Consider the following 18,117-nt stretch of genomic DNA (forward strand, 5'->3'; position numbering starts at 1 on the left):
ATCCCTAACTAAATCCCCAAATTGTCCCCTCAAGGATTGAGCTCACAACCCTGGGTTTAGCAAGCCAATGCTCAAACCGCTGAGCTAGTGTTTGTAGGGTTAAAACCAATAAAACCAATGGGATAACCTACTGAACCCTATTGTCTTTTCAAAATGAGTAATTTAACTACCAAGCTTATTTACATTCTTTTCATATAATTCTTATAGGGGCCAAAAAGCAGCAGCATTCCCTACACCTATGAAATAGTGAGAATAAGTCTGGGTAAACTCATAAGACTACCTTATCCTTGCAGTAGGCATGGAATTCATTTTCAGTTGATAGCACCTCTCCAATTCAGAAATTCTCCTTGACAAAGTAAATATAACCGTAAGTGCCACCTTGCTCAATCAACAAACAACAACAAGTGAGCCATCACGATCGCGGGCAGGGGCACCTTCACCAGCTCATAACAGTAGTGGATGTAAGCTGTGATCCACGATGCTAACCTCTGGGCAGACACCAGGCCACCCTTCATCCTGTCTGCAACCACAACAAACAACTGTGTAGACTTACGGAATGGCTTTGTTCTATCTATTTAGAAGGCCAGGCCCGTCTGACGTCTAGGGCAGTGGTCTCCAAACTTTTTTGATTGCGCACCCCTATCAGTAAAAAAATTTTGAGCATGCACCCCCAATATATGAATATTTATGTATGAATTATATACATGTACTACTATACTAATATATTATGTACATTATAAAACAAAAAATAGAAATTAAAAAAGGATGAGAAATATGAAAATATTTTTTTAAAAATTTTTTATTAACGGTACAAAAAACCTTTTTGCTCTCAAAAAATAATATTTTTAGTGAGAGCAATGTGATTGAATATGCTTCATTATTTCTGAAAATTTTGGTTTAATACTTTCTGATACAGGGATTCGAAGGTCTGATTAGGGTCAGGGTGGGGTGTGGGATCTGTGAAGGAGTTAGAGTGTGGGAGGGCACTCAGGCTGGGGGTGCAGGAGGAGACTCATGGCTGGGGCAGGCAGAAGGTGCAGAGCACTTAACTGGGGCAGCTCCTGTTTGGTGCAGGGGGTGTGCAGGTTGCTCTGCGCAGCCCAGCACCGCTCCCGTGGCCACGATTCTAGGAGCTGCCCCCCAACTCCCAGGCAGGCAGGGCCACCTGGAACACAGGGGCTTTAGGGGCTGCAGGACCCTGGGCTAAGGGGGCCCCGGCCTGCAGCGCTAAAGCCGCTTTCAGAATGTGGCCCTGAGAGCACGGGCCGGAGGACTCAAGAGTAGGGGCAGCCACGCAGCCAGAGAGAAGCAGCGCTTTCCCCGTCAAAGCACCGCTCCTCTCCAGCTGGCTTTGAAGGGGAAAGTGATGCTTCTTTCCCGCCGCTGGCTGCACGGCTGCGCCTGCTCCTCCACGGGCCGGAGGACTCAGGGCTGCATTCCGAAAGGAGCTTTAGAGCTGCAGGCCAGGGACTCAGGGCCCCCTTAGCCCAGGGCCTTGCAGCCTCTAAAGCACCTGCGTTCCTGGTGGCCCTGCCTGCTGAGGGGGCAGCTTTCCCGCTCGCTCCCTCCCTCCTCTGGCTACCCTTCTCTCCCCCCCCCCGGCAGTGCTCCTCCTGCCACGCCCCTCAATGATCATCTTGCGCACCCCACTTTGGAGACCACTTGTCTAGGTTATGCAACCTGCATTCCTCATCTGTTGCGTGAGGCTTTGGACAAAGGACCATAATACTGGTCAAGTATTATGTCTTGACCAGTATGGAACTGGGTGATGACCTTGGGTAGAAAGGCTGGGTGCAGACTCAGTTGGACTTTGTCTTTATCGAAGGTAAAGATAAGATGGTTCTAATGTGAGCGCCCTGATCTCGGACACGCTATCAGCCGAAGTAATAGCAAGAGGAGAGAAGCAGGAGGGAGCAGGAACCCAGGGGCTCAAAGGTGGGACCCATGACCCTTGGCAGCACAAGATTCAGGTCCCAAGGAGGAACCAGATCCCGGACATGCAGGTAAAGGCACTCCAGGCCTTTCATGAACTGCGCTATCATGGGGTGGGCAAAGACTGACCAGCCTTGAAACAGAGGGTAGAACACCAAAATGGCCACCAGATGCACCTTGACCTAAGACAGTGACAAGCCCTAGAGCTTAATGTGCAGCAAATAGTCCAGGACGTCTTGCAGTAGGGCCTCTTCCGCATGGATGTGATGATCCGAGGCCAAATACGTGAACTGCTTCCACGTTGCCACATAGGTAGCTCTGGTGGAGGGTTTCCTGCTGCCCAGCAGGACCTGCTGGACATCAGCACAACACAGTTGTTCATCCAGAGGATGTTGGTCCTGCTTTGAGCAGGGGGTTGGACTAGATGACCTCCTGAGGTCCCTTCCAACCCTAATATTCTATATCCCCACTTAGCCATGCAGCAGCCAGGCCATCAAGTGCAGCGCTGCCAGGTTCGGGTGCAGCAGATTGACGTGGTTCTGCGACAGCAGATCCAGCTGAAGAGGCAGCTGCAGGGGAGTGGCTGCCAACAGACTCAGCAGCGTATCAAACCAGTATCGATGAGGCCATGCTGGGACTACAAGGATGACAGTTGCTTTGTCTTGTTTCACCTTTAGTGGGACCTTGTGGATTAACAGCACTGGCAGGAAGGCGTACATCAGCGCTCCCGACCAGGGAATAAGGAAGGCGTCTGACAGGGAGCCCTTGTCCCTGCCCTGCAGAGAGCAGAACATGTGACGCTGTTTTGCCGAGACGTGAACAGGTCCACCTGGAGAGTCCCCCACCTGTGGAAGATTAGGCTGACCACTTCCAGATGGAGCAACAATTCGTGGCAAGATGAGAAGGTCCTAGTGAAGTGACCTGCAAGGATGTTCTTGGTTCTGGACAGATGGGCGGCTACCAGGCGAATGGCGTGCCACATACAGAAGTCCCAGCAGTATTGTCCATCAGGACCTACACCATCTTGCCTTTCAGGTAGGGCAAGAAAGCCTGGCAAACCAGGCAAACCACTTTGAGCTCCCTGACATTGATACGAAGGGCTAGGTCGTGTTGTAGCCAGGGCCCTGGGTGTTGAGCTTGCCCAGGTGGGTTCCCCAGCTCAGATCTGATGCATCCAAGACCAGGGTGAGCGATGGAGATGGGGTCACGAAGGGAACTCCTCACAGCACCAATTCAGGATCCCGCCACCAGTCCAAAGACAGTAGGACATGGCTCAGCATCAGGAGCACTCGGTCTAGGGGGTGCCTGCTGGGAATGTCAACCAAGGCTAGTCACATTTGCAGAGGCCTCAGATGAAGCTGGGCATGGCTTACCACATACGTGCACGTGGCCAAGTGGCCCATCAGTCACAACACGTGTGGGCTGTGGTAAGTGGGTGGCTCAAGTCTGCCATGACCTGAAACCTCACTTCCAGAAGGAAGGTCCTGGCCCATGTGGAGTTGAGAACTGCTTCGATAAACTATGTGTTGGAGTGGTGTTAACGTGAACTTTTCTGTGTTTATTAACAGGCTTGGGTTGATGCAGGTGGAATGCAGGGATTGAAGCTTCTTTGCACCTGCTCCGGACACCTGCCCTTGATGAGCCAGTCATCAAGGTACAGGAATAGGTGGACCCCCGTCGCCTGAGGTAAGCCGCCAATGGTGTCAGGCACTTCGTGAACACCCTTGGGGACAATGATAGGCCAAAAGGGAGTGCCACGAACTGGAAATTGTGTCCTCCCATTATGAAACAGAGGAAACACCTGTACCCCGGGAATATGGAGATATGGAAATAAGCGTCCTTCAAGTCAAGAGCAGTGTACCGGTCTCCCAGATCCAGGGAAGGAATAATGGAGGCCAGGGAAACCATGAAGAACTCTATCTTCTTGAGAGACTTATTGAGGCAACGCAGGGCCAAGATGGGTCTTAGGACCGCTTTGGCCTTCAGGATTATGAAATAAAGGGAGTAGATGCCTCTTCCCTGCATGAGCCAAGGAACCACCTCCACCGGCCCCAGGCACAGGAGCTTTTAGACCTCCTGAGTGAGGAGTTGCTCATAAGAAGGGTCCCTGAAGAAGGCAGGGAAGACGGGGAGTGGGAGGGAGGAGCAGCCATGCATTGTAGGGTATAGCCCCAGGCCATTATATCCAAGACCAAGCGGTCTGAGGTTACCCTTAACCAAGCCAAATGGAAAGGGTGGACACGGTCCAGGAAAGGGCAGGAAGAATCCGGAGAATTGACTGGGGCATTGCTCTCGAGTGCACCCTCAAAATGCACGCTTCTAGCCCCCAAGGTGTTTGGCAGGCCCAGGTTGCGCAGATGAGCAGGATGAAGAAGGGCAGTGCCAGCTGAAGCTATTGTCCTGTCTTCTTGCAGAACTCTGGCGGGGCTGCCAAGGCCATGGTGGTGGGAGCAGCTGGAAGAGCTTCAAAGCAGACTGCGACGGGTGGCCTTGGTATCCTTCACTCCATGCAGTCTGGCATCCATCTGCTCAGAGAGAAGACCCACCCCGTCAAAAGGAAGGTCTTGGCTTGCAGTCTGCATGTCCTGTGAGAGCCCTGCTCTGCAGCAGCAGCAGTAGTCTGGGAGCGTGAGTGTGTGTGGTGGGGGGGGGTCGGGGGGGCGCCATGGCTCAAGGATGCTGCTTACCTGGGGAGGGTGGGGGGGCTCCTCTCCCTCAACTCCCCTAGTTCCACATGCTGCCTCTGCCGGGAACCTGGCACTGCACCTGGTGCTCCCACTGGCTGCGGTTTCCAGCCAATGGGAGCTGGAGAACCAGGGCTCGGGGCGGAGCGGAGGCATCACGTGGAGCTAGGGCTACCGCTTCCCAGGAGCCAGGTAAGGAGCCTGCCCCAGTCCCAGCACTCTGCACCTCCCTCCGGGCAGTGCCCCCCCCAAGGCCACGGCACCCCGTCCCCAGCACCCTGAGCACACCCCCCCCCCAATTTTAGTCAGGGGTATTTTTAGTAAAAGTCACAGACAGGTCACGGGCCTTGAATTTTTGTTCACTGCCCATGACCTGTCCATGACTTTTACTAAAAATAACCGTGACTAAAATGTAGTCTTACTCATGACCACAGCAGATGCGACTATCCAAGCCACATACTCCACCGCATCCCAGGCCATTTGCAGAGAACACCCGGCTGCTGCTGTGCCTTTCTCCACCAAGGTGCTGAACTCCTGGGCTAAACCCTGTGGGAAGGACTCTAGGAACCTGCATAGTTGAAACTGTACCTGCCCAAGAGGGGCTGGTGGTTTGCCACCTGGAATTGCAGACTGGCAGTCGAATAAATCTCTCTCCCAAAGAGATGCAGTCTTTTGGCCTCTTTATTCATGGGGGTACAGGAGGAATGGAGTTGCTTTTCTTTTTCGTTGGCCGCAGAGACGACCAACAAGCCCAGGGGAGTGTGGGTATATAGATACTCTAACTCTTTGGCTAGGACAAGTATTTTTTCTTCTGCCCTGTTGGAAGTGGGAGGGATGGACAAAAGGGTGTGCCATAGGGCCTTGGTGATCTTTAAGACTCCTTCGTGGACTGGCAGAGCAACGCAGGCAGGGGTGGAAGCCAAGAGGACATTAAAACGAGTCCATCTACTCTGTCATTTCCTCCACTTCCAAGCCCAGATTTTCTGCCACTCTTCAGAGCAGAGCCTATGCTCCCTGAAGTCATCTGGCGGTCTGGCTCTTGAAGGACCCGCAACCGCCTTGTCCAGGGACAACGAGGATGACTGGGTTACCGGAGGTGGTTCCGAGGCTTGGTCCACCACCAGGGAGGGGAGATTTGGTACAGCTTCCTCTATCCTGGCCTCCGAGCGATCTGCATGCACCGAGCCCGGTGCCATTCATGCACTTGGTGTGCCCAGTGCTGTTGGTGCTGCTGATGCCGCCTGCTGTTGCTCTGAGGCAGCGGCCTATGATTTCTGGGAAGGGGGCATTGCCATGAGTGGCATTCCACAGGAACCCCAATAAGGCCACTGGGTTGGCCACTGGCTTTTATACCACTGCTGAACCGTCGCAGTCGATGTGACGTCAGGGCTCCAATTGCGCTGGTGGGACCTCGGCGAGTGGCTAAACTGGCCCTCTGTGCTGGAGAAGTTCCCTTCCGTTGACCACGGAGGAGCCGTTGATAACTGGGTTTGCTTGCTAACAGTTGTCATTGGAGACCGGAGCGGGATGAGCAGTGTCTGTACCAGGTAGCGGCACCTGGGAGTCCAGAGCCTGGATGGGGATTGTTCTTATGTGGCAGACAATGGAGATCTTCGATAGGAAGCCAACCGATAGGAGGGTGAGCAGTGCTGGTAATTATGGAGACCGGACATTGATCTCTAGGTGAACCGCGCCTAAGTGGCAGTGTTTGTGCTGCCAGTGACCGGGGGTGAGCCCCAAAGGATTGGGGCTGTGGATCCAGGGATTTGCATCACTGTGGCGGGGAGCGCTGTCTCGTATCAGAGGATCGTCGTCTATCTCCCCCAGGAGTCACAGTGGCTGGCTTGCCCTCCTGGGTAGCCTTTGCTGCATCCTGCTGCCCCAACGGCACTGATGGAGGCCTCTGCTGTCTCCACGCCAGGGAGGCCTAGAAAGGTGATGGAGCTGACAGAGGCTTGGATCCCATACCACTCCCTTGAGTCGGTGACGGACCTTTAGAGGGGCTCAGACTCCAACAGGAGAGGCATGCACTCATGGCTCTGGAGTGGCCGGGCGGGCTGAACTAGGTCTCTTGCCCGAAAACCCTTGGGCCTTTTTTCCTGGTGCCAGCGAGCTATGCTTCCATGACTTCTTCTTAGGCACCAGAGATGTTGATCTGTGCCAGGCAGAGCCCAGTACCAGTGGTGCACTATGCACCAACGCCAAGGTGCTTGCTGATTCTTGGTGGGAGGGCTCATACGCCAGGTGAACGGCCAACTCCATTAGCAGGGCTCGGAGTCAGATATCCCACTCCTTCTGAGTTTGTGGCCGAAAGTTTTTACAGACACTTCTCTTTGACGTATGATTCATCCAAGCACTTGGGACAACAGCCGTGGGGATTGCTAACAGGCATAGGCCTATTACAGTCCATGAACCCGGTGGACCGGGGCATGCCCCCCATGGGGCAAAGTCCTACTGGGGACTCTAAATACCACAATAACTATCAAGAACAATTAAAACTATGTACAAAGCCCTAAGGCTGAATGGCTCTGAACAAGGCGAGAAGACCGCTAACCACTTGCAAGGCAAAGGAGAGAAGCGCTCTGACTAACCACCACGGGTGGTAAGAAGGAACTGAGAGGGCATAGGGCTGGCAGTGCCTGATATACCACAGCATGCATGTGACACTCCAGAAGGCACCACAGCCAACCCTACGGATACCACTAAGGCAAAAGTCTCTGATGACCCTACACGTGGGCACACATGCCTAGAATGGAATCGACATGAGCAAGCACTCGAAAAGGGGGATTTCCCCAGAAATGGCTGGGCCTGCTGATTGGAGCCAGAGCTAGAGAACCGTCTTTTCTGAGGTCTATGATTTTTTCCAAAAAGAAATCAAATTGCCTGGGCAGATAGAGAGGTTGCCTAAAGTATTATTGGGAGTACTGGGTGGGTGGTAGTATATGCGGTCATCTCTTGAAACCTAAGGACTAGACAGTCACCTGGGAGTCTTTAAATGAATCTAACTTCTCATCATTTTTGCCCAAGACTAAAAGAACACCATGGAAAGGAGGTCCTCTATAGTGTGTTGTATGTTGGGTGCTACACCAGAATTATACAGCCACGACTTTTTTCATTACAGCACAGACCATAGCTAATGCAGACCAATGACACTTTTTGTGGCCAAATGTCCCTCTACCATTAAGCCTTGAAGTCTTCCACTGCATCTTCAGGAAGTTTCTCTGATAATTTTGGCAGAGCTTCTCAGTTAAAATCATACGCAGCTAAGAGCACTTGCAGATTAGCTATAAAATCTGGAGACATTTTTCTGCCCAACATGTCCAGTCATTTGGGGTCTCTTTGGGGGAAGACTTGTATCTTCCTTGCCTCAATCACTCATTGGAAATTACCACCACTAGGGAATTCAGACCCAAATGAGAATAAAAACACTAATCCCACGTGCAGAGACATGGGAGTGCTTGTCTGTGCGAAAGAACAAAGCTGGTGTATTCAACAGGACCTTTGCTGGCTCCAAAAGGAGCTCACTAATTAAAATGGCTACCCTTCCTGGGATGACCAAGAGCAGAGGCCACTCTTCTAAACATATCCTGGTAAAACTTAAAATCCTCTAGTACTGTATTAGAGGAGCCTGGGGCCACCGAGTCATCAGGGAAAATGAGGATAAACTAACAGAAGATGTACCTTCCTGAGACAAGCCTTGTTCTTCCACTAATGACTTGTCCTGTCGGAGCAGTTGATCAGGAAGAGTAACCTCTGCTGGAAGGATATGAGGTTCTGTTGTGGCAGGGTCCAGCAACCTCTTCAATGAGGTGGAGACCACAACCTGACAGACTGTGTAATCCCTGGGGAGTCCCTCAGAGGCCAACAGAGAAGGGAGTAGGGCATAGGGAGACAAAAGGTGTCAGGCCATGCTTACCTGTTCTTCAACATGACCAGTACTAATCCCAGTACCGATGGTCCCTATCCAGAGGTAGTCTGGATGATTTACTAGACCTAATGCACCCAGCTGGGGATGGCGAGGAGCTGGACAGCCCTCATCTTGAAGGGGCTTCGGAATATTGAGTCAGCCTAGGAGGTGCACAACCTGGTGGAGCTACTGGATGATCTGATTTGTCTAGCACCGAGTGGGATGGAGATAAATCAGTACTGACAATGCAGTGATCTGTGCCCAAACAGTCCATGAGACATAAAAGGTCTCACATCCAACTCCAGTACCAAAAACAAGCTTCACATGCAATGCTGAGGAATAAACTGGGGTCAGCCCTCAGTGTGACAATTCCCCAGTATCAAAGCAATAGACACCAAAGTTGAGGGCATCCCAGTATTAAGGAACGAGGCTGCATAGTGGAATGTGTTGAGGTGTAGCCCTTAAATTGTCTCTTAGCCCGTACTAAGGTCAGTGACTGCCCCGTGCCAAAGAGGTCAATTGGCCAGGGGCAACAGGTGGCACCAAGGGACCAGTAAACTCTTATACTAAGGGCTAATTGAGGTCAGACAGGCACAGCAGGTATGCCTGTGGGGTGGTATGTAGAGAGATTAACGCCACTGAAACAATGTCTGTCAGTACTGGACTCGAATGCAGCTGCACGGACTGTTCCGCAGTCAACAGTATGGTACCTGCTTCTTCTCACCTGAGCACCGGGGAGAGACAGGTGGATGGCCCAACTCTACCCTGGGTATGCGGTGAGGCACAATGTTGTAGGGAGCCCCTTTTCAAGGATGATGATGAACCTCTCTTGGAGCTAGAATGGCCTCAGTTAGTCTTATGGATCCCCTTGAGAGGAATATCAGAGGAGGATTGGCCTCTCCTCCTCGGAAAGGAATCAGAGTGCAGAGGCCTGAGAGAAGCTATGGCAGGGGGCAGCAGTTGAATGAGTGCTAACAAGACGATTGGGAGCTAGGCCCGCTGCCGAGGCAGGCCTCGTTGTTTGCTCCAGAAGGTGCTGTTTGAGGTGCAGATCCCTGGAAATCTGCATATACTTTCTGAAGGATAGGCAGATGCACATCTCTCTTTAGTGTCCCCCTCACCAAGGCACAACATAAAAAAAGTGTGGGGGGGGAGGGGAGTGTTACTACTGGGAAAAGGCAGTATTTGAAGCTTGGAAAGTGCTGCATGCCATGGGTGCTCAGCACCACCAACTAAGAATTAATAACAGAACAAAAAATAAATTTTAAAGGAAAACCTAAAGTACAGGGTAGTAACTGCCAACTATTTACCAAGCAATAGATGCTGACTAGGTGACTGTCAAAAAAGGCAGGGGAAAATGCCACAGGGTATTCTGACTCAGACTGTGGGTGGAAAGAAGGAACTGAAAGGGATCAGGATAGCAGCACCCTTACATAGTCTCAGGAGGAACCACAAGGAGATATTAAAGATCCTGGGGGGTGGTTTCCTCAAAATGACTGCCCTATTTGAACCCTAAAATCTTGTTTATTTCCATACTATCAAAATATAGTAGGGCTGTCAATTCATCACAGTTAACTTGCACGATTAACTCAAAAAAGTTAATGGTGATTAATCGCACTTATAACAATAGAATACCAATTGAAATTTCATAAATATTTTTGGATGTTTTTCTACATTTTCAATATTGATTTCAATTACAGAGAACAGAAAGTGCTCACTTTATATTATTTTTTATTACAAATATATGCACTGTAAACATGATAAACAAAAAAACAGTATTTTTCAATTCCCCTCAGACAAGTACTGAAATGCAATCTCTTTATTGTGAAATCTAACTTACAAATGCAGATTTTTTTTTTGGTTACATAACTGCACTCAAAAACAAAACAGTGTTAAACTTTAGAGCCTACAAGTCTACTCAATCCTACTTCTTATTCTGCCAATTGCTAACACAAACAAGTTTGTTTATATTGACAGGAGATACTGCTGTCTGCTTCTTATTTGTCACCTGAAAGAGAGAACAGGTGTTTGCATGGCACTTTTGTAGTCGGCCCTTTCCATGCTTTGGCCACCATTCCAAAGGACATTGGATGTCTCCGGCTCTGTTTTACCTGCATTCTGCATATATTTCATGCTATAGCAGTCTCAGATGACGACTCAGCACATGTTCGTTTTAAGAACACTTTCACAGCAGATTTGACAAAATGCAAAGAAGGTACAGATGTGAGATTTCTAAAAATGGCTACAGCACTTGACCCAAGGTTTAAAAATCTGAAGTGCTGTCCAAAAATCCGAGAGGGACAAGCTGTGGAGCATACTTTGAGAAGTCTTAAAAGAGCAACAGACTGATGTGGAAACTACAGAACCCAAACCATCAAAAGAGAAAAATCAACCTTCTGCTAGTGGCATCTGACTCAGATGATGAACATGAACATCAGACCACACAACTTTGGATCATTATCAAGCAGAACTTGATTCAGCATGGAAGCATGTCCTCTGGAATGGTGGTCGAAGCATGAAGGGACATATGAATCTTTAGCGCATCTGGCACGTAAATATCTTGCAAAGCCAGCTACAACAGTGCCATGTGAACGCCTGTTCTCACTTTCAGGTGACATTGTAAACAAGAAACAGGCAGCTTTATCTCCTGAAAATTGTAACCAACCTTGTTTGTCTGAGTGATTGGCTGATCAAGTAGGGAATGGACTTGTAGGCTCTAAAGTTTTATATTGTTTTATTTTTGAATGCAGATTTTTATACATAATTCTACATTTGTAAGTTCAACTTTTGCGATAAAGAGATTGCACTACTTGTATGAGATGAATTGAAAAATAATTTTTTTTTGTTTTTTTACACAGTGCAAATATTTGTAATCAAAAATATAAAGTGAGCACCGTACACTTTGTATTCTGTGTTGTAACTGAAATTAATATATTTGGAAATGTAGTAAACATCCACAAATATTTAAAATAAATGGTATTCTATTGTTGTTTAACAGCACGATTAATCACACGATTAATTTTTTTAATCACTTGATGGCCCTAAAATACAGCCTGTACTATCAACTGATATTTTCACTTCCTTTTCCCCCAAAATACTGTGTGATATTGGTATCAAATATTCAAAAAGTAGAGGTCTGATGTCAGTGCAAAAAAAATTAATGCAGAAAAGTACACCTCCACTGGCCCATATTGTTATTTCTACTGTGCATACAAATAAGATAAATGTACATGCAAATGACTAGTTAGATACCCACCTAACCTTTTTGCATGTGTAATTATTCAATTTATATACACAATAGGGGGTGCGCAGTGCTGCCCACAGTCCTGAGCATCTTAATTTTAAAACTCGCCAAAAGTACCACATTTTTCCTAAAGGATGCATTAAGTCATCTTATATAAAGAATCTATGAAATACTTTAAATATAGTTAATCCAGAATTATTCCATAGTGGTATTGTTATTACCGCTATCACTTGATTTTTGATTGACAATTACTATGCATTTTTAGAGCAAATCCAAGCACTTGTTGTCAGGAATGTTCTGTCTGTTAAAAATTAAAGAAATGAATGAGAAAAGAAAATGCCATTAATTCAATTACCTGTCTAATGTAAGATAGTTCTTGAAAAGCACATCACACTTAGCTTTCAAGATAACTAAGTAAAGATTTCCTAAAGAATCTTAATATGTAAGTGAGAAGAAGTTGTGCTTCCCTCAAAATATTCAAAACAGAAAAAAAAAGAAAGGAACTAAATTAACTTTATGAGTACTGTTACAAACACGAATTGGCAATGATGCAACAAAAATCCCAAAACAGGTGTTTGTAGGTGGAAACAAACATTTGAAATATTGGAAATAAATGAAACTCCACAAATCAAAAGCAAATAAACAAAAAGCCCACAAATACATCTCATTTATTATACAAGGGATGTCACTCAATGAAATTCTTATTTGGAGAAGTGTCTGAAAGAGTATACCCACTTGTTTTCTTAAAGAGATATGGCCATTTTAATAGTCTTATGGAATTCCTGAAGAGTGGGTCTGGGTCTATGGAATAAATGGATACGGAAATCATGTTGGGCAAGGTTGTAAAGATATTTAGCCCCTGGAAATCATCACAATCATCAAGCTGGAAGCAGGCTACTGAACAAGGCATGCTGTAGAAGAACAACTTCTGCTGTAAATGCCACCTGAAGAAGTCATTAAGCAAGTGATTGTTCACTCTGCTAAAGAGGGAATATTAGCTGGTTTATAAAGACACAGGACTAGTTATTTTACTCTATTGTTCATGTGTTGCTGTGGCATTGTCTAAAAATCCTATGGCGACTGTTCAAAAAACAAACAAAAAAACAGAAAAAAAAAAACAGTTTCCATGCTCTGCTCAACCAACTCACCACAGACCTTAACTGCATGACAGCTTGGAGTGGATACAAGAAATCCTCTGGATTGCTGTACGAGGATTCGCCTTTCCTCATAAAACTTTGGCCTCATCCTACTCCTGTGGATGGCAAAACTAACAGAACTGCTCTATTCAAGGCTGAAAATATGGAAGAACAATTAGTGCATTTTTTGACCTTGTATTTGCTCTCTACTCTGTCATCTTACTGCTGGAAATAATGTGGGGAGAAAGAAGTCCCGACTCAGAAAGCTCAGCCTTGCTTCAAAGACAACTGCCCAATTAAGAGCTTGTCTACATAGCACAGCAAAACATGCCAGAGGGATGTGATCTGATGAGGCCTGCATCAACAACTTCTCTGTCAGGAAGAGTTTCAGTCTCACCTCTCTCACCTTCTGGGTACACTTGGAAAATGAGTAATACATAATGTGTTCTTCCACAAGGCAAATGAAACACTAAGGGTGCACATCATTTATAGGCATAGTGGAGTCACACAAGTAATAGGTCTTGTAGATTGGTAACTCAGCCTCTACTATCATCCTAGCACCCTTATACAGAGCGTTGTCTAGGCTAAAGGATACTTAACTAACCTAAACAACTATTTTTAAAAAATATATACATGCCAACAGGCAAAAGGAAATTTAGTTTATGAATTAAAACTAATTCACTAATAAACTAGACCTAAAATCTAAAGTGAAAGGCACAGTGTGCAAGAGAAGATACTGCCAAGGGTTACAAATTGCAGCAATGGGTAGTAAGAAGGACCTATGGCGCTGCTGGGACTACTCCACCATTTGTGTCCTTGGTGGAGGGCATGAGACCATCGAGGGCACTGGTGTGGCCCTAATGAACTCTGCTATCCAAAAATAATCTGATCTCACACACACACACTCCATGTGCACCAAAAACAGAATCTATTACTTGAAAAACTATAATTGAGAACTATACAGAGAATATAGTTAGCATCAAACTAGATGTTGGCCATGTCCACAAATCGTAGATTTCAGGCCATTAAGTTAGTTCAGCAGAAGATACTGAAGGTAATAACCTTCTCTTAGGGTTTACACGTTTCTAATCTATCTCCTAATAAAATGGAGGAAAAGAAAGTTATTTGATTGTCTTGGTTAGCATATCCAATAGAGGAAGATTTTGAAACAAACAGATAATACTTCAAATTGAAGATCAAGGATATTTACATTAAAAAGGCACACTGTTTCAATAATCCTTCAGAGAAATTTCTATATCCAGCTTAATATGTAACTGATTCATATGAAGAGTCCTGTGTTGAGAAAAATGTTCTAAATGTATTCCAAAGGCATTACTGCCTTCATTGCTAAACGCTGAAGCAGACTTGTTAGCAAAGACACTCTAGGGTGAAGGAAGGGATGCTTGTGTGTGTCCAAAATTCACCATGAAGTCAACATACAACTCAGATATCCTTAATTATAGCACTAAAAGAAAATGACAAAGGGGGAAGGAGGCAATCTCATTGCTTACCTGAAAATTCTGTACTACAGACTTTTGTTGAAGTAAATTCAGCCTCTGAAAGGCTGTCCTTGAGCATCTTGTATAAGAGTCAGTGAAATAGCTGAATTTGTCCATATAGAAATCTCAAAGAATTTGTTTTCTCCCATTCCACTATTCACCTACGAACATTCTACTAGCAGACTGAGAAATCTGTCCAGATTGCCAAAGATAACTGTCACCCATTAGGATCTGGAGATCCCCAACGGGACTGAACAAAAAAAAAAAAAATCCATTAAAAATGGATGGTTCAGTCTTGATAGTATTGAAGGAAAACATGTTACTAGTCTGATCCAATGGGATCACAGGTAACAGGTCACGCAATAAGATTAGCCCTGGCAATTCAAACAACCAACAGTTTTAAAAAGGGGGTGGGAGTGGGAGATGGGAAGGAGCAGAAGAGAAGACACCCACATTCCAAATGGAGACTTTTTAGGATCAATGAATCTGCTAAAAAAAATCAAGTAATTCCAGGATCCAGACAGATACAGAGGTAAAATTAAATGTTAAATTTTTAATATAATGAAATGTAATGGCCAAAACTGAAAGCTCCGATTTATTTTCCTGCATACTGCATGCTTCAAAACTGGTCAATAAAATCTTACCCCAGAAGAATTTTGGCATGAACTTCTTTGTTAGTCCTTGAGATTTCCCTCAGAGAGGTAATTTCTGCATCAAACCAGAATCCTCTCTCTTCTGGAGTCTCTACATTGTAGTTAACCATCACCATATCACCCACATTGAGTTCACTCCACTTCAAAATGGTTCTTGCTCGTGGTCGAAGATTATTGGCACGCATTTCTATTATACCATTCTCTGGATACCTTGGGGGGAGGGGAAAAAGTTACAAATTAGTACTTCCACTATTATATGAAATAAATCAAAGGGTAAAATTTTAAAAAGTGCCTCAAGTGACTTAAGAGCCTGAATCCCATTTTCAAAAGTGATTTGGATTCCTAAATCACTTTTGAAAATAGGATTTATGTTATTTTTTAAATGTTTGCTTGTTCTATGACTACGGTTCTTGCTACCTGGGATTTGAAAAACAGTTTTAATCAAAACCACATAAATAATCATGTTTATGTAAGGTTTTTTGCTAGAAAGATGCTAAAAATTTTCAAATCTGAGTACTAACCTGTCCCAGTCTTGCTCATACTCGGATCAATAGCACAATTCCCAAACATGCCCACAGTGAAAAGAAACAAACAAAGATTAGTATCTTGAAAATCCCATTTCTAGTCTAACTCTACCCCCATTAAAGTCAATGGCAAAATTCCCATGGACTTCAATGGCAACACAGTTTTTGAAAATCCAACCCTACATATACAGACAGCATTTACCAACAAAATTATGCAAGATGAAGATAGCATAGGAAAAAAAGTATGCATTTGTTCATCAAACAGTAAGTATAATGGTTCTGAAATTCCACAAACAAGCAAATAAACACCACTAATCACAGAAAGAATGTTTCTCGGACTCTCTATTACAGAAAATGGCCAATCATTTTAAAATGTTTCTCCTTTTATTTTAGCACTTCAGTAAATGATAAATCTAAAAAGCTAAACAGTACCATATTTAAGGATTTCTCTCACTCAGCGTGTAGTAAGGATTGCAATATTGTAAGATAGACTTCCTGAAGAATTAAAGATTTGTTAAATCACATTAGAGTTTTCCATTTGTTAATAAACCCTTTTTAAAAAGTTATTTTAAGGAGACACATGAATTGCTAGGTTTTTACAAGCAATCTCATTTTCCTCTAAGTGGTGGGGCATATTATTCCAGCACAGACATACACCACACTAGAATTGTACTGTAAATACTTCTAGTGAGCTCCATTCCTTTAAATTGGGTAATACCTATTTAGCAGGAGTAATATCTATTTGAAAGATAGCTACAGTAAAATGGCATGAGCATAGAATGTGCTCTGGCTTTTGGAGAAGCCAGCTACTTAGTATAAGAACAAACTCTCCTTAAATCCTCTGTATAGATCCATTTTGGCAATGGTTGTAGAAATCACAGAGCTCTGCCTATGTACTAGGGAAAATGGCAGAGTGGAAAGCTGAACACCAAGAAGAAAATTTTGCTGGTAGGAAACAAATTAAGATACCCTGTTACAAAAATGGAGAAATCAATCCTTTCGGACTGAAATAAAGCAAGAATTCAAAGAGTTCACTTCTTTATTTCTGGTATGACACAGTATAAGGAGATTCTATTTTGTAACAAATTCCAGTCATGGGGATGGATGGACACACATCCATTATGTGCAAACACCTCTCTCTACAAATTTAAATGATGAAAAGAATAACTACTATAAAAAAGAAAATATCTTTATTAAATGTTTAATTGTTTTTAGCTAATATTAATCTGAATTATAACAAACTAAATCCCCACTTTGTAATAATTTCTTCTGGAAGTTTTAGCAGTGCTCATGAGTTTATCAGTATTACAAGCTATACCAAATTGAACCAGTTCCAGCCCATGAGGCCAAAATCCTACACTTATGAATCTGAGGCATGCTGGAAAGTGAAGGAGGCATGTTGCCTGCAGTTCAAGGTGGCTCAGAGGCCCAGGTAACACCACACTGCACTGTACTTTATTGTTGCTCCAAGTAGTAACTTACATGCTAGGACACTGATCATCAAACCATAGCCCAAAGTCAGCAGCCCTTGCTTAGAAGACTGATCCAAAGTCCACCGAAGTGACTGGAAAGCCTCTGATTTAATTGGCAATTAATAGCCATTGAAACAGACCATAGACTGGTCACTCCTCTACTAAATCTCTTCAACTAGGCCTCATATCCTGACCTGTTACTGCACAGGTAAGCTAGGGAAGAGACATCAGTGCTTCTCTGTCCTTCCTATCCCTTTCTTTCTCCTCCTGGGGTTCTGCCCGTCTTTCTGGCTCTGCATGTGGAACTGAAAGCATTTCAATGAATGCTACCATGGATTCTATGAAGCTAGGTCAGTGTGGAGCAGGAGTAACATTGGGGGCTGATCGAGAGGGCCAAGAACTGTGAAAACCAGTGTTGATGGGGCAATCAGTATAAGACTGGCCTTGTACTTACACAGAACTCTGGGCAGAAAGGTGGGGGGAGGGAGAAGGGAGAGAGAGAGAGAGAGAGAGAAAAACAACATATAGCAGCCCTTCTGACCACAGCAGTAAAAATGCATTTCAGTGAACCCAGGCTGTTGTATTATCCCTTGTTGCAAATAACTCCACTTGGGCAGCTGCCCAGAGCTGGAAAATGGACGTTCCTATGTCTGAGTGACAGGACCACTTGTGGTGATTGAAAAACAACCTGCACAGGTGATCTGCCAATGTATTTTGAGCCCCTGGGCCATGAGGCCCTAGACAGGATTGCTTCCCAACAGAGCAGTGAGGACCAAGCTTCTCCCTTTTCGTTTACATAAAACACAGCAATCATATTGTCAATCAGCACCAATACACCCATTTGCCTGATGTGAGAAAGGAACTCCATGCAGTCTAAACAGATGAGCCACAGCTCCCTGATGTTTATGTATAGACAGATCTTGAGGTGACCAGAGACCCTGTGTCTGCAGGTGTTCCAGAAGAGCCCCCAACCCCACGTCTGAGGCATCCATCACTAAAGTAAGAGTACTGAGGTGGGGCAAAAGCAACTCCTTTGCATACACTGGGCAGATGTGTCCACCAATCT

The 18,117-nt window shown here is 45.4% G+C and overlaps 1 protein-coding gene across 1 annotated transcript in view; it reads right to left on the minus strand.

Moving 5' to 3' along the window:
* The window catches only part of UHRF2 (ubiquitin like with PHD and ring finger domains 2), a 154,513-nt gene that overhangs the window by 83,056 nt on the left and 53,340 nt on the right, over window positions 1-18,117 (minus strand). The window contains exon 4 of the mRNA XM_045020492.1: window positions 15,047-15,265. Coding sequence (XP_044876427.1) covers window positions 15,047-15,265 — 219 coding nt within the window. The remainder of the gene's footprint in view (window positions 1-15,046; window positions 15,266-18,117) is intronic.

Source organism: Mauremys mutica, chromosome 6 (genome assembly GCF_020497125.1).
Source record: "Mauremys mutica isolate MM-2020 ecotype Southern chromosome 6, ASM2049712v1, whole genome shotgun sequence".
NCBI classification, from domain to species: domain Eukaryota; kingdom Metazoa; phylum Chordata; order Testudines; family Geoemydidae; genus Mauremys; species Mauremys mutica.